Source organism: Artemia sp. Qi Xiang Cuo, chromosome 3 (genome assembly GCF_049724085.1).
Source record: "Artemia sp. Qi Xiang Cuo chromosome 3, ASM4972408v1, whole genome shotgun sequence".
Classification (NCBI taxonomy): domain Eukaryota; kingdom Metazoa; phylum Arthropoda; class Branchiopoda; order Anostraca; family Artemiidae; genus Artemia; species Artemia sp. Qi Xiang Cuo.
Window position 1 is genome coordinate 82,003,391 of NC_142796.1, and position 22,367 is coordinate 82,025,757.

A 22,367-nucleotide genomic window follows, 5' to 3' on the forward strand; every position below is an offset into this window, starting at 1 on the left:
ATCTGTGAATAAATATCTTCTATTTGTTTCTGAATACTTGCAATCGCTGTATCCTCATCATTCTCTTTTCTACTCAAATCTTCCAAAGATGTTTTGTGTTGCTTGAGATCTAGGTTAAGACTAGAGAACATACTCTCAATCTCCTAAAAAAAATTTATAACTAAAAGTGTGATGAAAAAAAAAATGAAACAGCATTAAAACCCATGATTTTTTTAGATAGTTTCTGTTGTTTGATTTCTAGTTTATGACCAAAGACATGTTCTTAATCTCTAAAAAACAGGTTTTAAAAATTAAAACCTTGACGCAAAAAAACAAAAAAAAAGTGAACGAGTACTAAAAACAAAGGATTTCTTTTTTTTTGTCAGATGTTTTAAATTGTTTGAGATTTAGATTAAGACTAGAGAACATGCTCTGAATCCCTTAAAAAAAATTGAAATTAAAAATTTGATGCAAATAAAACAATATTAAAAACCCAGGATTTTTTTCTTAATTTCCACAAGAGACAGTGGCGTCAATTCACGGAAATTCATAGCAGGGAGGGGGGTACAATAGGCATGTTTTTTCATTTTTTCAACGAAAACATCCTCAAAAGAGGCATTTTCAATAAAAAAGAACCCCAATCCAGAAAGGGATTTTCAAAACTTAGGGGGCCAATAATCTACAAGAGGACACAGGACAACACTGCCCCCCTAATTGACGCTACTGATAAGAGGTACAAAAAAAAAGTAAAACACACCGTGGAATAACAAAAAGGGAGCCAAAAAGAAAACAATGCAGGATAAATATATACATTCAACTTTGATCCGTTAAAAATGTCTGAAAAGACAAGTTGCCGAAAAAATTCCATAGTTACCCCACACAAGTTCAATATTTTCAACTCAATCAATTCCTAGACAAAGCATCTGAAATTGCTAAAAGTTGCAAAAAAGTTGCCATGAGAAAAGAAAATTGATCCTACACCAAGAATTGTGCCAACCTTGGGAAACTCATTCTCGATATTTAAACCCGCTTTTATTTATAAATTATCGCCCGTACACAGGGCCTAATCTACCCGCGTAACTGATTATAAGGTCTACACCAGTAGTTCGCAACCGATTTTGGGCTATTCTCCACCTAGGCATTTCTAAAATCGTGATGCCCCCCTCGAGATACCTAAATTTTGTTATTCAAAAGGTCATTAACATGGTAAAAATTTTTGGTCGACCTCTATGCATATTTAATACTAACGAAAAATATTGTGTGAATACAACACCTTTTATACAATATATAACGTCACTGTAATACTATCATGTTTTTTGTTCTTTAAATGCATTTGCATCTGACATCATTCACATGAATTTTTTTCAAAATTAAGGCTCTTAAATATGGGTAGCCGAAGGGCACGCGTTCTGCTTAAGACCGGCCAAAATACTGCATGGGTCAAGACTCTTTTGATATTTTTTGTCCTGAACATAGAGTCAGAGAATGGTTATGAAATGCTTCAAAAATCGTCCAAGGATGAGGCAGAGACCACACTTTAGAGTTCTGAGACGTGAAAAGAGAATCCTAGAACGCTTTCAGCTTCTAAAAGCTGAGACCTGATAAAAAAAAATATAAGGGAAAACTTCTGCCTGCTATTAGCACAAGCCAGTCAAAAAAAAACTTGCAAAACGGAAAGATTCAAGTCTGATTATAAGCCAAGGAACTGGATGTTGGTCTCAGAATAAAGTTGTGAGCTCTGGAAAAAACCCGCCCCCCCCCAAAAAAAAGTAATATTACAATACCTGGATTCTGAGTTTTCGTCCAATCCCATAAAAGACTCGCTTCAAGTTAGACTCAGATTAGATCTACCATATTTATAAAGCATATTAAATAAAAAAAAACAAGTTTTTTTGACTGAAAGTAAGCAGCGACATTGAAACTTAAAACGAACGAAATTATTCCGTATATGAAAGGGGCTGTCCCCTCCTCAACGCCTTGCTCTTTACGCTAAAGTTTTTTATTGTTTTATAAAATAAAGTTGTGAGACAGAGTCAAACTTTAGCGTAAAGAGCAAGGCGTTGAGGAGGGACAGCCCCTTTCATATACGGAATAAATTCTGTTCGTTTTAAGTTTTAATGTCCCTCCTTACTTTCATTTAAAAAAAACTTGTTTTTTTTTTATTTAATTCCTGAACGTTTTGCATAAATGCAGGTTTTGATCTTGGCTCACCGTACATGAATAATTAAAACAAAATTTTCATATTAATTTACTTTTATTTGGTTAAATGGCTTTCTCGAAACTTGTTTAATTTTATTTACGAACGTTTTTATTAGTAATAAATATTTGTAACCTATGAATTAACTTACGTAACGAACTTCTATATTCATATATTTTTAATACTTATATTAGGGGGTTCGCCCCCTAGTCAATACCTTGCTCTTTAAGCTAAAGTTCGAATTTTGTTCCAATTCTTTAAAAATGACAGCTTAATCACAAAGGCCGTTAATTAGAATAAATAGCTATTATGAAAGTACTAAAAAATCTTTCGCTTAAAGAGCGAGGCATTGACTAGGGGCTGAACCCAATCATATATGTAATATTTTCTGTTCGTTTAAAGTTTTGATGTTGCTGCTGTTGCAGTTTAAAAACTTGTTTTTTATATTTAATTTCTTATTATTTTTTTTAAATAATGCTGGGAAGTCCGGCGTCCTCTTCATAGCAATGTCCCTTCCCCCATGAAAACTTCCTTCATGGAAAGATCCTCCCACATAACCCCCGACCCCCCCCCCAGAAAAAATCTCCCCTGAAAACGTCTTTATACTTCCCAATAACCAATACTATATGTTAACATTGGGTAAAGTTCATAACTTTCAGCCCTCCCCCTGGGGGCTTTGAGGGATTAAGTCATCCTAAAAGACATAGTTAGAATATTTTCGACCATGCTGAACAAATGGCTATCTCAAAATTTTGATCGGGTGACTTTGGGAAAAAAAATGAGCGTGGGAGGGGGCCAAGTTGCCCTCCATTTTTTGGTAACTTAAAAACGGCACTAGAACTTTTAATTTCCGTTCCAATGATCCCTCCCACTATATTCTAGGACCACTGGTTCGATACTATCACCCCTGGGAAAAAGAAAAAAAAAAAACAAAAAAACAAATAACCACGCATCCGTGATCTTTCTTCTGGCAAAAAATGGAAAATTCCACATTTTTGTAGATAGGAGCTTGAAACCTCTACGGTAGGGTTCTCTGATACGCTGAATATGATGGTGTGATTTTCATTCAGGTTCTATAACTTTTAGGGGGTGTTTCCCCCTTTTTCCGAAAATCAGCCAAATTTTCTCAGGCAAGTAACTTTTGATGGGTAGTATTAAACTTGATGAACGTTATATATTTGAAATCAGCATTAAAATATGATTCTTTTGATGTATCTATTTGTATCAAAATACCGTTTTCTAGAGTTTCGGTTACCATTGAGCCGGGTCGCTCCTTACTTACAGTTCGTTACCACGAACTGTTTGATAACAATATTCAATCTAACAATAAACAATAGAACGTAAAAAAAATAGAAATAAAAAATATTGTTATTTAAGGCATACTGCCAATATTTTAAAAGCGAATATCAATATACTGGTTTGTGTTGAGCTCCCTAAGTTTTAATTAGCAATGGCTCAACATGTTCAACTTTTTTCTTTTTTTTAAGAAAGAAGTTATCAGACGATTCAGATCTACTGTATTTTTACAGCATATAACAATATTCAATTTAACGATAAACAATAAAAAGCAAAAAATATAGCAATAAAAAATATTGTTATTTAGATATTTATATATAATAGATATAATAAGATATTAGATATAATAACGATATTTTAAAAGCGTATAACAATATATTGGTTTGTGTTGGGTTTGGTAAGTTTCAATTGACAATGGTATTTTTGGCATCTTGCGCACTATTATAAGGTCAGGACATCGTGCTGAGCTCCAGATAAAAATAGTGGTTCGCCCTTTATAGGGTCCACAGTTTTGTCAGCAAAAATCAAGCTGACAAAATATCACTATATAATAAGATATTAGATATAATAACGATATTTTAAAAGCGTATAACAATATATTGGTTTGTGTTGGGTTCGGTAAGTTTCAATTGACAATGGCTCTTTTTTTCGAAAAAAGAAGTATCAGGCCATTCAGAAAATCAAGAGCTAAACTATAAGACGCTATATAGACAAAAAATAATCGGTTCTTATAGCCAGAGCTAACTGGAACAAAGACTAAATCAAGGAAAGGTTCAATTCGCGTACACCCCCTCTAACTATTAATTCTAGTTGCGAAAGCAGGATCGTAAATAAGTTTAATAAATATTCTAACAAATAAATACAAAATATAATATTAATCATTATGTTTATTATATTAATATTGTCATATTAATGTAATCATATTAATTATATATAATTTTTAAATATATAATATAGTTATATGTCAAGACATGTACCGTAATTCAACTAGCTACGACATGTGAATACTGCTTAATCACTCACCTAGTTTCTGGTATTATCTATAGAGAAGCCACCAAGTGCCTTCCAGGATGTCCCCTACAGAAGCAATCATTATCTAGGGATATGATGTAAGACATGCAGGCAAGGGCTATTAATGGTTGCTATATGCCTATGAGGAGGCTCTCAGAGTTCAAATTAGCTGTAACAATGATTGATCTTTGCAAGCAATGTAATTAGTCTCAAAATTGATTATAAGTGGACATCCTAAACCTTAACCTCTGAAATCTAGTTATCTTTGACGCAATCAAAAAAAAACGTCACCGAAAGGATGATAAGGGTCAATGCTACATTAAGCCACAATAGGGGTAAGCATAGCTTTCCTTCAGCCAATTTGTAAGAGAGTTACTAACAAAATTGTGGAATACCCCTAGTAAAAGAGTGCACAAAACTATTTTGGGTTGAACCAGAGAAAAAAAGAGAGGCTACTTTCTCTCGAGTTAATGATACATATGGGCTTTATTTCCACTGGTTAATTTTTGTGATTTATTTTCGTAAGCAAATCATGTCATTCCTTATTTCTGGAGAAAGAAATTATTGATGGAAGCGACAAATAACTCTGCCTTTGTACAACCTTATTGGTTCTTTTACAATGAAAATTTATAATAGAAAAAAAAAATCAAAAGAAAGTAAAGAGCTGCATAACGTTATTAGGCAGAAAAAAAAGACAAAAAAAGAATAAATTTTTTTAATGAGTTTACATGCAGACAACTTTACTGAAAAAGAATCCTACAAGTTATTAAAAAAACATTTTTCGACTGAAAGTAAGGAGTGACATTAAAGCCTCCAACGAACAAAAATTACTGCGCAGGTGACGAGAAGGGCTGCCCCCTTCCCAGCCCCTCGCTCTACACGTTAAAGTTTGACTTTCTTTCCTAATACTTTAAAAACAACTCCTCAAAAGGGCGTTGAGCAGGGGACAGGCCCCTTCATATACGGTATAATTAATTTTCATTAAGTTCCATTTAACAAACTTTCTTTCAATTCCCTTATGTCTTGAATAAAACAGGAGACGCGGGAACTAGATTGGCCTACATTGGAATGACTCCTAAATAACAGGTCCCTGGAATATTTTTAACGGTATAGAAACAAAAAAAATAATGTATTTTGATTTTCAGTTTCAAGTCAAAGTCAGTTTCAAGCATCTAAATAGAACATTGCTATTGTTAACAAATTTGCATTATATAGGAACTTCGGTAAGTATAGGGAAGAGTCACTCCTTACTTATAATTCGTTTCTATAAACTGCTCAGAAAGGCTCAAACTTAACAAAAAGATTGTTATTTTGGCCATCCACCTGGGGCTAAAAGAAAAGCAGGTCGTCCCCAACGGGGTAAGAAGAGGTCATAGGGATCGATTAAAATCAAATTGGAACTTGATGGGAGGGGTTGAAGGCTGAAGCTTTGAATATGTTTGAATAGAGGAGCGTGTGTAGCTGTATTTGTCTCAGGCGTCTTGATCTGGCGGTGCCTTTTTAGTAGTGGTAGTAGTAGTAGTAGTAAATCTAGCAAAACAAAAATAATAAATTAGCCGTATTTAAACTTCACAGTAAATTCCTGTATATTTCAGCCAATGTTATACAAACCTTAAGCTTCCCAGTGACTTCCTCTTTCAGTTCTATTTGATCCTTTGAAGAGGCTTGTAGGTGAGTATCAATATAAGAATAGAAATCTTTCAATTGAGCTTGGAGCTTAGTAGTTTTGTTAGGAGCTTAGTAGTAGTTAGCAACGTTTGCTAATTCAATACAACATATTAAATATAACATATCAAGACAACATATAATTTAACATATTAAGCCAACCAATTTTCCACATTTTGATTTGTAATTTTTTGGGTGCGTTAATTTATCCTATTTTGGTTTGTTAAATTATATAATTTGCAAAATTTGTTTGATATACAACATGTCAGGCAATGAATTGTGACCCCCCCCACCTCCCCATCCGATTGATTTTTAAAAATACCTCTTTTGGGTGGTGTTATCATTGAAAATGACTTTTTTGGATATTTTCCAGGAAATATTAAAAAGGTGAAAGATTTACCTTCCCCCCCCCCATGTTTCGACAAATACATTCTTTCCATTTACCCTCGAAAATTTCGTGAATTGACGCCACTGCCCAGACTTGTAATCTAGCACAAACAACTAATCCTCCTTAAGAATATGTATCAAGGAATAGCCCCGATAAGTAATATCTTGGAATTATAAACTAAATATTTGATTTTAAAATTGGCAAATATTCAATTTAATTGGCTAAATATTTTGTTTAATTGACTTGCAGATAACACTGACGAGTACAAATAATTCTAGTTGTATCTAGAACAGTTTAGTTATAGATTAAAAAATGCAGAAAAACTTACTAGCAGGTGTACACATGGCACCAAAGATCAACGGTAATAATAAAAAAGATCAGTGGCATCAAAGATTAGCGATAAATTAAATTAGTAACAGATTAATAACCCATTAAAAAAAACTTTTTTAACTGATTTAACAGATTTTTTATTGATAGATCAATAATATAATAGAAATATAAGAAATAGGTTAATAATAGATTAAAAAATTGTAAAAACTTACTAGCAGGTATACACATGGCACCAAACATTAGTGGCAGCAAAAACCACCATAACCAAGAACATTTACGCTGTCCAGTTACACGTCTTTCTGACAAGAGGGATGAAGCAGCGACATCTGGTGGTTGAGGCACCGGAGGACTCACTGTGTTGGTAACATATCGAACTATTCTCTCATTATATATTCTAATGATGGTGATTATTTTGCGAATGACTGTGACCTCTTCCTCTACTTCTTCAACAGGCGCTGTAAATCATCAAAGAATAAATTATCGCGCAAAGTTCCAAAGTAACTATTTCAAAATAAACAGATGTTTCTGTCTCTCCATAGGTTGTTGTTTGCTGTGTTTGATGAACAACCTTGGAATTATTTCAAAATAATTGGAATAGTATCAGCAGGAAATATTTAAATTCTGTAACTGCTTAATTTCATTTTTAACCATTACTTTAATATCTTATCCCCCCCCCTCTTCCTTTTATTTAAAAGAAACGTAGGGTGTGTTGACACAAGCAAAATTACAATACATTATTTTACACTACATTATTTTTCATTTACCATTCTACCATTATATCATTTATTATTTATCTTTGTTTTTTTTTATCATATAGGCTACATTACAATTTAAAAATTACAGTTTCTTCGATCTTTTTTAAGAAGCGATCTTTTAAACCGGATCTTTTAAGCGGAACCTAGGGTGTGTTAGCACGAGCAAAATTACAATGCTTTATTTTACGTTATATTATTTTATCATATGCCATTTTACCATTTTCCATTTTATCATTTGTTATTATTTATTTATTATTTGTATTAAAGTTTGAAAATTCCAAAATCAAAATTTCTTTGATCTTTCTTGAAAAAAAAAAGCAAACTAAAAACCCATCAAACAAAACTTGGAACAAGAACAAAGTGCCTGTGTGAAAAAGTATTTCAGAAAATTTTTATTTTCATAATTACAAGACATATAAAGCGTATCAGAAAAAGTAAAAAGTGACAGCTGGTGGGGTGAAAAAAAACTTATTTTTTGTTTTTGCTTCTGCTTAACCTACAATTTATTTTCATATACGTATATGTTTGTATATATGCTTAGACAACAAGCCAATCCATTAATACAAAATTAAATTAAAACAAAAGAAGAAGAAAATGAAGACAGAAGATATGAAGATATGAAGAAATGAAGACAGAAAATGAAGAACTATAAGCCGACAATGAAAGAAAGAAGTCTGATGAAAAAAAAAAAAAAGATTTAACCGACTGATCTAAACAATTCGTAAATGTGTAAAGCAAGGAGTATTCAAAACTGATGTGAGCAGTGGAGTCAATTGGGGGAGGGGGGGGGTGCATTAGGGCCCCTATACTTTTCAAAATACTTTTTTTAGGGGGGAGGGTATATTTTCATTGAAAAATATCCCTTTTATTTTCATTGGAAAAAATGATAAATTCACAATGCTACATTTTCGCGAAATGACACAATTGGATGTAAGAGGCCACTTTAACGAGGGTTTTTGACTGCTATTAAAAAAAGGCCACTGACTCTGCAAAGTCTCCCATCAGAATTCAGAACATGAACTCAGTTCCTATCTCAGGGGAAGTCAGGGGGTGTGAAACCCCCCTCCCAAATTTTTATCCGACTCGTAAAAAACGTCCCCGAAAAAATAACAAAAAAAAACGAGCAAAAATACTGGCTACGGCATTGACATGAACACTGACAAAGGCTCAAGTTGAACTCATTAACATCTGGCCTTTAGTGTCTGATTTTATTTGGATCTAGCCTGAAATTTTCTGAAATTTGCCATATTCTTATGTTTTCAACAATTTTTTATTGATTATAAATACATAGAACTAGGTAATTATGACGAATATAACATCTTGAAAAACAACTCCTGTTGAACTAATCTAGTCTAATTATGCTACTAATATTATAATGCAACATTATATACTACTCAGGTGACCAACGGCGGATGTCGTATGTAGCCTATAAGAAACTCACGTTTCCTAAAGAAAAATTATATTCTCATTATTCGCCGTAATGTAAAAAATTCTACTACAAGTATTTAAAAAAAACCTAGAGGCGGTTTAGGGTGGGGGATAGAAGGAGCACTTGCCCCGGGCGCAGACATTCTAGGGATGCTAAATTTCGAATAAGTAATCTAACAGTTATAGTCATTTTGTTATTTTTTAAATTTTATTTTTATTAAAATAAAGTAGATGGTGCAGTTAGTAGTAAGTATAAGCAAATTGAATCCAAAATTATTATTTCCATCATATTTTTTCCCGTACAAAGAAAGAAAAGCCAGATTTAAATAAATGAAAAATTTTGTAAATAAATGAAAATTTTGTTAAAATTTGGCCGTGAAACTTTTGGCAGGCAGGGGGGGGGGGCTAGTCAAGATTTTTTCCCCTGACGCAAGAAAGACCAGAACCGCCACTGAAAAAATCTAAATAATCTATACAATCTGCTAGTTCTGCTCATGGTTGCCAAACTTGAATCGGTTTTTTGGGTTGTTAGAAAACATTAATTTTAGTTTTGATGACCCGAAACCGGGGGTATAATGACAAATCGGGTCGTCTCTTTTACCATTGGGTTCTGAAAGAAGTACCTGTCTACCTGACAGAAGAAACACCAAATGGCAGACCGAAAAATATCCCATTAGATTTAACATTCAATGCTCATTCTAGTTATAACTATCACTACGAAATATAACTATTTCGGTTACTACCATATTTCAGCCCTCCACCCTAAATAGGGCCATATATAGGCCTAATCTAGCATATATACCAAAATCTGCTATTTAATGGATTTTTCATTATATTTTTGCCTACTAGTTATAAAAAACGCGCAATTTCCAGTCCTAGCAGCGGGTACCGATTCACAAAAATATAGGAATACTAAGGATTCGTTTTATGAGGATAAAAAAAGTTTTTTTTTTATGTAAATACCAACAACGGGGGTTTAAAAAAATAGGCAGGGAATGCAATGCCCGCCTAGCTTATTATAGCCCTAGGTAAAATATTGCTTTAGGGAGGGGGGAGGGAATATACATAGAGCAAAAAATGAAAATAAAGAGGCTGTGAGTCTAGGGCGCTTAGGGTTTAAAAAAGTTCCCATGTAACATCTATGTTTCCGATGAGGCAGGTGAGGCGGTCCAGTTGCAAGTAAAAGAATGTGCTAACTAACTGAAAAGAAATCTAGGAAACGATTAGAAAGAATTACTTAATCTCGAAGAGGCTTGAAATGCCGTAATTCCATTCAGCTGCACATTTTCAGTGATTGAAACAACTGGGGTTACACTTCTTCTTCTAGGAATGTATTCGGGGCTTGAGTCTGATTCAAAATCAGGTCCTCTTGGTATATGAAAAGCTAGAAAAAAAAGCAAAATGAAGTATCAAAAATCTATGAACAGAAAATTCTTTAAACGGCAGTAATCTTTACGGCAATTTAGTCTAAAATGGGCACCAAACTAGTCGTCATATCATATCATATCATTTTAATCATTTTTTTCGATTTTTATTAAATTTAATTTTTCATTTAAAAATAATTTAATCGTTTAATTTTTTAGTTTCAATTAAATGACATTTTCTAAAAAGATTTTTTTAATTAGACACTGGTTCAATTCATATGCTGGCATTACAGTAAGGTAGTAAAGAGTCCCCTCCCCCCAACTAAGTCGAAGATTGAGTGTAAAACGAAGAATCCGACCGGGAGTATTATTTTAAGGCCCTTTTTACACCCACTACCCTCTCCAGAATTATTCGTTTTAACTTTGCAAGAGTTGTATAATTACACAAATACAATTTATTATTTTACGTGCAAACTACTAAATAGTGGTATATGTATAATATGAGGTATTACATAGTGGTACGATATGAACGTACGATATAGTGGTATAATAGTGGTATACGTATAAAAGAATAAATACATGAAATTTATATACTCATATACGCATATACGTGATATTATATAGTGGTAGGATATAGTGGTATAATAATGGTATACGTATAAAGAAAAAGGTACGTGAAACTTATATAGCGGTATGCGTATAATATGTGGTATTATATAGTGGTACGATATAGTGGTATAATAATGGTATATGTATAAAGGAAAAGATACGTTAAATTTATATAGTGATATACGTATTATACGTGATATTGTACAGTGGTACGATATAGTGGTATTATAGTGGTATACGTGATATTGTACAGTGGTACGATATAGTGGTATTATAGTGGCATACGTATAAAGGAGAAAATCCATGAAATTTACATTTCCAGTCTTTTCAGATTTTTCACCAGTTATTTTCTGAATAAATCATAGAAAATTTTGGAATGGGGCCCTCCCACATTTCTACAATCTACTGTTCTATATAATTGTGCTTTGCATAGTCAACGCTACTGCTTTCATTGTGATCTCTTACTTAATTTAAACACAAAAGCATCTAAAAAAAAGGCATTGTTGGCTATGAGATCTCTTACCCTGGATATGACTGCACAAAAATGAAAGATATACTTTCTAAAAAAAAAACTTTTGAAAAAGACCTTTTACAAATGGACTAAAAAAGGGGAAAATAAATTTTCCGGTTCTAAAGAATACTTTTGATACATACACTTAGAAATTCTCTAAATATTTTGAATGTTGTGAACTCTTTTAATCAAACTTGTAAAAATTTCCTAACATGGCAGGCATTTTATTTAATATCATACATCGTAGTTGACTGAATTGTTTCCTCTGCCGTCTCTGCTCCTACGTAAAAATAGCTTAAAGGCTAGAATGCTTGTCCATACTTTAATCGTGAGTTGATTATTTTCATTAAATTATGGCTAAATTGTAGTATAATTAAGTATTTTTAAGATTCAAATATATCAGAAAATTAATTTATTAGTTAAAACAAAGCTGTACACAAATTTTGAGCCAAATCGGATGAGAGGAAGGGGTCGAAATATACATTTCAAATTTTGGCAACCAACAGACAGAGAACGCAAGTTAAGTAGAACGCAGTAAAATAAAACATCCCTCGTAAATCAGCCAAGCAGCCTACATACGTTTCCTGGAAGATTTCATACCAGCAAATTATTCCAAGTTTCGGTCCTAAGTCACATTTAAAACCAATATATTTGCAATTAATTATTTTTAATTAATTATTAATTAATTAGTTGCTATAAATTATTGTGAGCCCTTGGTTTGCCCGAAAACAGGCAATTGTGGAAATCCTGTCAAATTGTCATGCCCTAAAACCCTCTGCTGTCTTATTAAATAGATGGCCCTAGTTTGGATAGCAAGGTGAAATTTCGTTCCAAAGTTTAGGGGTGGTGTCTTCTTATTCAACTGACAATGCATCCAATAGGTATATTAAACAGTAGCGAGTTAGAAGCAAAGCAATTTTTTCTACTAGTGTCTATGATCCCTGAAAGTAATAAGTCATTATTTTTGACAATTTATTCTCTTTGTGAAGTCTGACAACTTTTTTAAATCTTAATGAAAATTCTTCACAAGCACTTTATTTTTTTTCGGATACTGACACTATGGGCGCCCATAAGGGGGGGGGGCAATGGGGGCTCCAGACCCCCCCTCCCCTGGCTGAATGACGGTGTTATATATTTGTATTAATTAAAAATAAATTTTTCCACAGAATAAGTTTTCAAAGAAAAGTAGAGGTCTATTAAGTCAAAAATGGGCAGAAATAAAGTCAAATAATCTTCCAAACGTTAAACTACCACAAATCACTATCAACAATTAAATGAAACTCAAAACGAACAGAAATTATAATAAACAGCCGACTCAAACTCAAAACGAGCAAAAATTAATATCACTAGGGCTGACAACCCCCATGCCTTCTCAACATCAGAACATAACTTAGGCTTTACTGACAAAAAAAAAAAAACAAACAAATGACTGTGGATTGTCAGTTTGATATACCTATAAACTGAAAACGAAGTGCCGATTAGACCAGGTAAGCCCCCCCCCTAAAATTCACCCTATGGGCGCCCATGACTGACACTGCTTATGACACCCTGCTCCTTGTTACACAAAATATTTTAAAAAGTTTAAAAGCATATTTAATAAATTATTATCGATTTCGAGCTTTCTGATTAAGCTATTCAGCCAAATAAGTTTGTAGATCAATTGAATATTTGATCGCTCATCCAAAAAAAGGATCGCTCAGAAAATATAAATTTCAAATAACTTTATAAAACTTTTTTTTAAGTTTAAAAGTAAACAAAATAAAAACATTATTCATTTCAAGATAGTTTATCTTAATCAGGTAGTTTACCTAAACAAAGTTGAAGGATCTTTTTGAGTTTATGGGTAAAGGATCGGTCAGAAAATAATATTATTAATAATTGTATAAAAATAATACTCATTGCTGTATATCAATATACAACTTTTTCTCAAAATTTAAAAGTAATCAAACAAAACTATTATTCATTTCAACCTGTCTAATTAGATGCTATTAATCCAAACAAGTTTGAAGATCAATTCAACATTTGTGGGTGAAAGGATCGTTCAGACAAATTGTTAATAATAATTATATAAAACAAAAATTAGTGATGCTTTATAATATACAAGATGTTTTTCAAATTTTAAAAGTATATTAAATAAAAGTATTATTCATTCCGAGCTTTCTACCTAGGCTATTTACCCAAACAGGTTTGGGAATCGCTCGGAAAATAATGTTACCAATGTCATATCCAGGAAGGGGGGGGGTGGGTACCGTGTTTAAACCCACACCCTGATTTTTTTTGTCCGACTCATAACAAATTTGTCCGGCATATAAACAAAATTTGATGTGTTTTTTAAAGTTTTTTTTTTGTAAAACACCAACCAAAAAATATCCCCCCCGGGACCAAAAACCTGGATACACCTTTAATAACAACTGTACAAAATAGTGATTAATTCTGTATAATAACATACAAGGTGTTTTTCAAAGTTTAAATAAAATTATTATTAATTTGAGCTTTCTTATTGCACTATTTACCAAAATAATTGAGGATCGTCTTGATACTTATGCGTAAAAGGATCCCAATTAATTCAATTAAACTCAAAACTAAATCTACAAATTAATATGAGAAGAATAAAAAGAACATAGCTATTCATACCTGTGTTCGATGGGCTCCCTTGTTTAAATTTTCTGTGGATAGACGACATTTCTGAATAATTATTTTCTACACTGCCTGCTGCTCCTGAACCAGAACGAAGGTAATAAGAATCTGTTAATAATAAAAACAAAAGTAAAAAATCTTACCCAAACTGTTGTAAAAAACGAAAAGATAAGATTATTAAATTAAAAAAGTCACTAAGAAAAATATAAGTAATAAACCAACAATTATTACAGGTACCAACGTGCTGCTTACTATCAGGATACAAAGTAGCCTACATATATAAGTAAAGTCCAAATTTTTAGCAGTATTTTTTTTTGGGGGGGGGGGAGGGGAGGGGGGTAGATACCAATAGATAGTTCACTCATAACATCATCCAAAATTAGATGACAATGTGTGGTTATATAATAGTTATGGAAATTAAAAATTTCCAGGGTGTTTATTTGAAATATATTTCACATAATTTAGTTGACTATAAGCATTTGGAGTCCACATCATATTTTTATGTCCTGGTAGCCGTGCCTTACTTTATATTTTTGCAAAAAGAAATGTGAAACAACATAGAACAAGACAGACTAAACAATAAAGTGAAAATAATAATAAATTAAATAATATAAATAATAATAATATATAGTAAAATAATAATAATAATAAAAAAATAAAATAAAATAAAAATTTAAAAATAATGTGAAAACAAGTAATAATACTGGCAGAGAACTATCCCCACTGACCTCAGCTATTCCACTACAATGTCATCTTTCAACCCTCAAGTAGAATTTATTTAGAGCTAAAAGGTCTGGAGATGAAGAGTCCAGGTAGAGGTTATGGTAGAACCGAAGAGCTTAAGCAGAGTTGCAGTGAAGGTATAAAATATAGAATAGCCAAGGTCCAGGTTTTTTTTTTTTTTAGCTAAAAGAGTTTGAAAGAGCGTGAAGACAAATTTGCGAAGTGTCTAATAGTGACAGTTGTAATCAGTATGTTTGGAAAGACCATATGATAAATTTTAATTGCTGTTTATTTTAAACTTTCAGTCAGATTTTCTGTCATTGTAAGTTAATTATGTCAAAGGAAACAACATATAGTAATATTTAAGACCATGTGGCCATTTGAAGGAAACCCTAAGAAATCCTGAAAACTACTTCAAGATCTTCATAATAACTTACTTATCTCATTCCAACAGCCCTTTGTTTAAATTTTTACGGGCTTTACGCTGACTAACTTGACTTTGATTCATTTGACTAATTGTCAATTAATCAAGTCAATTAGTCAATATCAGTTAGTGAAAAAACAAGACAAATGAATCAACATCATATTTATGCATTTATGTCCAGGCTAAAATGTACCTGGACAAAAAATTGATTAAACACTTTGATCAAAAATTGATTGAAGAAATTGAATTTCTCAAAAAAAAAAATGGGGAAAAAAATTGCAAAAAGCAACGTTCAAACGCCCAAAAGACTCCCATTCACAGACAAATGTCTGGTAATAACACTGAGCGGCTTTCACATGAATAATGGAGAAATATTGTGCAACACCAACATCTTTTATTCGTTGTTATGCTGCTTTGTGATTTTATTCCGGGTTTAATGATGCAGGAGAACATCTTTTTTTTTCTATTTTTTACTTTTTTTCTGAAAAAAGCTACACTAGGTCAAAACTACTGAAACCTGCAGCAAACAAAGTTAAAAAAACATGTTAGCAAAAATTTCAAATATACATCGTACAAAATCAAAATCACAAACAAGTTAGGTAGGATTTTGTGGAGGTATTGAGCCAGCCAGGGTTGCGCACAATAAAATTTTTCTTAGAGAGGGGAACGGGGAATGACATTTTTTCTATTAGCATATTCTTAAATATGTTAAAACTATGGTGATGACTCAGCTGGGAAAGGTATAGTCTACAAGGATTGGAAGGGGGGATCCCCTATGGTTGATAATCATTGCTTTAGAACCTCAAATAAAGGTTTTCCAGACGTCATGGAAGAATAGAAACGTAGGACACACTGCCCCTGGGATGTGGGAGCAATGTCGACTTGGATGCTGGTAACCAAAAAGGCCGCACAAGAGAGGTAGATAGTAGATTACGCTCCAATCACGCCCTTAAGATGGGCATAAAAAGTTCAATTTCAAATCAAATGAACCTCCTCTCAAAATCCAATGACCCTTCTATACGGAATGACCGGGCGAAATTTTCGGCTCTAAAAAAGGCGTTAGAACTCCAGCTCCCAATCAAATTGCCCCCTTCTAAGTGTCTATGACCATTCCTTTCATACAAGTGGGCATTGGAAAAATAATAATAATAATACATTGAAGGCATATGACTTTATTTAGGCAGCACACTAGACGAGGCGGCATATTTAATGCTTATTTCGACAAATAGATAGTTTCTTAGACCACAATGGCTAATCATGACGAAACGAAAAATCATAATAAAGATAAAAGGAAAACAATCATAGCCAGCAAAACAAGAAGAGTAGAAAGCGAATATTTCTGTCCAGACCTCCTCTGAACCGTCTTTAGTTGCGATTGGAACGTTACATCGCAAAAAGGCAACTATCGTATTAACATTTTGACAATTCACACTTTTTGAACTGGATTCATTACGAGTTTCAGAAACTCATGTCCCAAAATTCTAACTTCCTGTACTACTAAAATTCAGGCGATGAATTGTACTTGCAATTACAGGAACAAATAGACAGGAACCTAGGTAGAAATATAGGAAAAGTGATAGATGGTATATTAGCCTAGTTAAATTTGGTGTAGGAAAGGAAAATAGCAAGGGGCGCTAATTAAGATTTCGCACCGGGCACAAGAGAGGCCAGAGCCGCCACTGAGGTAATATTACATTTGAGGGTACAACAGATGTAACTACAGGTAAGAACAAAAAATGGCTTAACTTACGCGTAATGCAGTTAGATAACACACTACTTGACCGACTCAGGTTTCCGTCTACAGATCTATTTAAGCTGTCATCCTGGGAAACAGACACCCGACCTCGGGTCATATTTGGTGGTGGGATTATCCGATCTGGCGTAACTTGCTGTCGGTAACTTCTACTTTTAGCGTATGTGTAGCCGGTTTTCGTGAGAGTGCTGGAAAAAATTAGACTAGAGCTTAAGATTAAATTACATATAGTAATAAAATAGTCTGATATAAGCAAAAGTCCGACTCCACTAAGGAGATAGACACTTTTATCACCAAACCATAGCCAGGAAATATTTCCTCATTTGGAAAGCTCTTTATTGTGGCAGTTGGCAGGTTACGATTCCTTTATAGGATCCATGAACCCAGCCATAAATTTGTTTTTATATATCTGATATTTTTATGCTGTTATTTGCCTGATTAAAGGATAAAAATATAGCCTATTTGTCATAATGATCAATTATATGAAGTTGGTAGTGCTCACCATAGTGGATAGTCAATAAAGAGTAGAATTAGGGGCGAAACCATCCGATGTTGCTACCATCCTTAAAATTTCCCACAAGATATGGACAACTCTTTCACTTAACTCGAGAGTCCGAGGGGTATTTTGTCATCAGTATTTTTGAGAGTTTGCATATAAGAAATTAAATTATTTTTCATGAAATTGACATGAAATGTTCAGTAAATAGATCTGACCACAATAAAACCAAAGACATGAAACCAAAGACCAACATTCACATTTTGTGAATATTGGTCTTCGGTTAAAATGAATTTTTCTCCAAAAAAAAGAAAAAAAGTGACAGGTTTGTTGGCTCTTAGCTTGCCCACCGAGACTTTGTATCCTCTTTTTATATGCATAGAAGACTGAGTGAGTCTGAGTAGCAGCTTAGTGAGGTTTTAAGGGTTGAGTACAAAGTTGTCCGGTTGGCCAGGTATAACCGGTTGGCAAAAATTAAAAACCGAAATAAAACTTAAAAATTAACAAAAAAAAACAAACTAGGAAAATTGAATTTGGTCTATAGAAGTTTAGTGAAAAAAAAAACAATAACGCATGAATATTATCCATAGGAGCAACAAGTCGTCTTCAGCACAATAAAAAAAGAAAAATATTAAAAAAAAATTAAGCAATAAATACCAAACATACCAGTGACCTTATCTATAAGATTTTGGGGAGTTGGGTCTAAAGCGACATTCTCTCTCTGTACGCACCTGTGTCTTATCCCAGAAATTCCATTTTAGCCTGAAATATAGTCGTGTTTTTTTTTTTTTTTACTCTTTTGCATTTTTAAACCCCACACAAAAATAGTAAAAAAAGAGGGTTTAATAGTAAAAAAGGGAGTTTTTAGACGTAAATTATTATATGTATAAACAAAGTGAGTAGAAGTTCAGGCCACAAAAGTTCATTCCCTCCAAGAGCCGAGAATTCAGTTCAACTGTAGTTTCTAGGAAATTATTACGTATTTTCTCTTATTTTTCGAAAAAATAGTATATTCTACAAGGATCAAGAATAAAAAATTACTTTAAAAAGACAAAAAGTATTTTTTCTAACGATAGCCTATGTCTTTCTTGAGAATAAATACATTACTCCAGTAAACAGACTAATAAGTCATTTGCTAGAGAAGTTCAAGGGCATACACGGTTTATTTGGCACATAAAACTAAATTCAGAAATGCAAAAAATGGAAAAAAATTATAATTTTTTGAAATTTTTAGAGTGACTAATCTTTTCTAGCTTGATCGAAAGAGTATGGGAAACACACAAGAGGAAGCTCAAATTCACCTTAGACTAAGACAGCCAACGCCGTCTAGCGTTATCCAGCAAATCATAAGTAAAATGCCCAAACATACACATCAAAATTCTTTTTTTAACTTAATTTTACTTTTGTTTTATTTTGGACCAAAGATAAAATAAACCATTTATTCCAAAACATTACAATGAGCATTTTATACCCTTTTTTACTAGTCAAAAGCTTGCATACAACCCTAGCACTAACCATTGTATAATTAAATCATAATAATTAATAATATATTATATTAACTAATGCACATATCAATATGTCTATTAGTATATACATAAAATATATTAATGTGCAAATTAAGTTGTATTCAATCAATTATAAGCAATTACCATTGTACAGTCAACTGTATAATCATTGTATAATATTTTAAAATCAATTAGTTTTTGTTGAAAAATTATTAATGATTATACTTATAATTAAATTATTTATATATTTATAATAATTAAATTACTTATAATTAAAATTGTTTGCCTATTTATAAAAATAAAAACTTCGAAGTTTTCCCAAAAGAGACCGTCACGAACAGGGTTTTGTCTGTTCATATAATATTTTTTTTTTCGCGGGGAATCATATCAAACCAGAGGTCCTAGAATATCAGGAGAATGTTTGCTCAACCAAAATTTTAAGATAAGTTTCCTTTTTAGGTAAGCAAAAAAAGATTACGCTACAGCGAAGTGTCAATTTTTGCTATTTTGCCCCGCAAAAAGAAAATGCTTGTCATTCGACAAATTGACAACCTACTAATTTCACCTTCGGAAAAAAATTTGGGTTTTAAACATATTCCTAACATTTATTGTTATTCGCTTAATTTTTATGAAGATGTCTGCCACAACCACTGGTAAAAAACCGACATTTCTATATTGAAGAAATATTTTTCACATATAAACAGGTCCCAGCTTTTTTAGGGATCAAAGCTTTTTTTGTAAATCTTTAAGAAATCCATGTTTGAAAATCTAGTTTTTATATTTTTTCGGAGTTTCAAGTTTTAAAGGACTTGATAGACTCTTAACCTTGTGATGAAAAAAGCTATAATTCTATTAAAAAAAAATAAATGTGACATCTGTTAAAAAAAAATCTATAAAAAAAACAAATGTAAAGAAAAAATCTATAATTGTGGTGGAAAAAATTTTCTTAATTTGATTAAATAGCAAAAATGTCTTGTTCCAGCAACAGATATTAAAACACGAGTCAAACAGACGTAAAAATTATTTTGACAGTAGCTTAATTCGACTTCCTTCCCACATGCAGGATTGAACCGGGATACCTTCAATCATAAGGCCCGGTTGCAACCATTGCGCTGTAAGAAGGTGTGAGAGCCATTTATTTTTCCTAGTATTTGTTTCCAACCTACTAGTTTCAATCAGTGGCTCAACAGCTCCAGTCTCAGATGATTTTTCCAGTAGGGACCAATTTGAAAATTTTGGACAATGTTAGAAGAGAAAATCCTCCATGTACAACTATGATTAAAAATTAGCCGGAGTCAAATGCAAAATTGTATATTTTTTTTCCAAAAACGTAGAAAATTAAGTTTTATTTTCTGGGATGAGGAGACAGAAGACTTATCACCTGAAAAACTTGATCACGAGGTCCGTGCCAATTCCTTTTTTACAAAGTAAAGTCAATGCAAATGAAAGTGGCAGCCTTACAGTATTTTCTTTTGGTTGTGGAAGCCCAAACATCGGTTAAACATCCGTGGGTTCAGTTTCCTGAACTTCATTTTTCGAAGCTGAACTAAGCATGCCTTTTGGAATTTAGTCAGTGTGAGGAGGGGGCAGGTAAATTAAAAAACTGATAAACATTAAATGTATATAAAAAAAAATATGTACAATTATGGAGGAAACAGTGAAAATCAAAGGATTTCGGGCAAGTCTCACAGCTAAAGAACTGTACATATCTTTTGCAGGCATACCCAGCAACTCCTGCACAGAATTTATCGTGAACTGAGTTTCGCTTTGGTTCGGTTTTGCTGTCCATAATTTAGTGAAGTTGAATTCAGTGACGTCAATTATGAGGGGGGGGTCATGTAAAGAGGTCATTTTCCTATCCTTCTCCGTAAGATTTACTCCTCCAACCCCCAGATAAAAAAAAAACTTTTTCTTGTATTTCCATTAAAATTTCCTTTTTTCGTATTTACATTTAAGAAATAACAAAATCACCCTCTCCCCTATATTTTGAAAAATAAATTCCCCTCCCCTACATTTCCTTGAATTTATGCCACTGGTTGAACTTCCTTTTATTCATCATTTAAGTTCAAATTATACATAATTATTTTTATACATTACTAATGTTATGTTATTATATTTACGAAAAAATTATTTATGAAAATATGAAACGACTTAAATTAAAATTCAGGAGAACAAGACAGTTTCCGCTAAAGACCAGTTGTACCTTAATCAAGAGCGCATTTATGACATATTTTATTGTAGTAGGAAAACTAAACTGAAGAATTCAACTTTGTAAAGCAAAAGGTAGCCTAATCAACCCTTTAATTATGAGCATCTTTCATAAAACTAGCCACTTTATATGGACACTTGAGACCAGCTTACGAGCGCGCAATCCACGTGAATTAAGAAGTGATAATTTTTCGGAATCTCAAAGTTTTTGGATTTTCAACGTTAATATTACTGTTGTTATATGTGCTCCGTCATTTATATGACAAAAAAATTCATCCGTTGTGCATTTCGTCCTATCCTTGTTTCAGATGATATTAACCGGGATTGGCCATGCCTATTGGGGCTATGGAATCGATGGCTAGGGCGTGGATACCAGGAGCCACGGCTGGGCCTCAGAAACATTTTCCTAGTGGGCATCAAATACTCTTTTTTGTCCTGATGTTACAATATTATAAATCCTTCTATATAAAAAATGTGGAGCTTATTATCTTATAATCTTCAATTTTTTTCTTAACTGAGCCACACGTCATAGTATTGTTATAACTTGGCCCTTGGGATTTGGACATCCCCACCGACATCTCTTGACCCCCCTTGGCTAAGGACATGGGACCCTATCTCGTGGTGCATATATTCAATATTATACTGGCAGCTAATAACAAGGAATAGTGGAAATTATTCTTATTTTCCAAGAGAAGGTCTGAGATTTCTGGATCCCTGGAAATCGAAAACTGAAAAAAAGATCTGTCATCTCCATGATAACAGAGGAGGGGGGAATTTTCAGTTTAAGAGATATCTGTAAACTCTGAAGTCAACATCTATATTACATTTCACCGTACTCCAATTGCATGGATATTCAACCACAGTGTTCCACTCCAACTAATTGGACCTCGAACCTCGTACGCTGTTTAAAAATCTGTTTCGATTTTTAGGTCATCGGCAGGTTAAGAGTCTTACCTTAGTCTGTTAATACTTATGCTAGGGTCTACTTGTACATTTTTGTTTCAGAAGTTTCTCAGGCCAAGTCCACTTTTTACATTTACTGGTTTACTATCATTTCGTTTACATTATTTTATCACACTATTCATTAT

At 32.9% G+C, this 22,367-nt stretch overlaps 1 protein-coding gene across 1 annotated transcript in view; it reads right to left on the reverse strand.

Moving 5' to 3' along the window:
* Positions 1-22,367, reverse strand: part of LOC148954627 (uncharacterized) — a 95,495-nt gene continuing 73,128 nt past the window's right edge. Inside the window, exons 4-8 of the mRNA XM_089087176.1 lie at positions 17,068-17,258; positions 14,168-14,278; positions 10,287-10,433; positions 7,079-7,321; positions 1-143 (exon numbers count right to left, since the gene is read on the reverse strand). Of these exons, the coding sequence (XP_088943302.1) occupies positions 136-143; positions 7,079-7,321; positions 10,287-10,433; positions 14,168-14,278; positions 17,068-17,258 (700 nt within the window). The 3' untranslated portion in view covers positions 1-135. The remainder of the gene's footprint in view (positions 144-7,078; positions 7,322-10,286; positions 10,434-14,167; positions 14,279-17,067; positions 17,259-22,367) is intronic.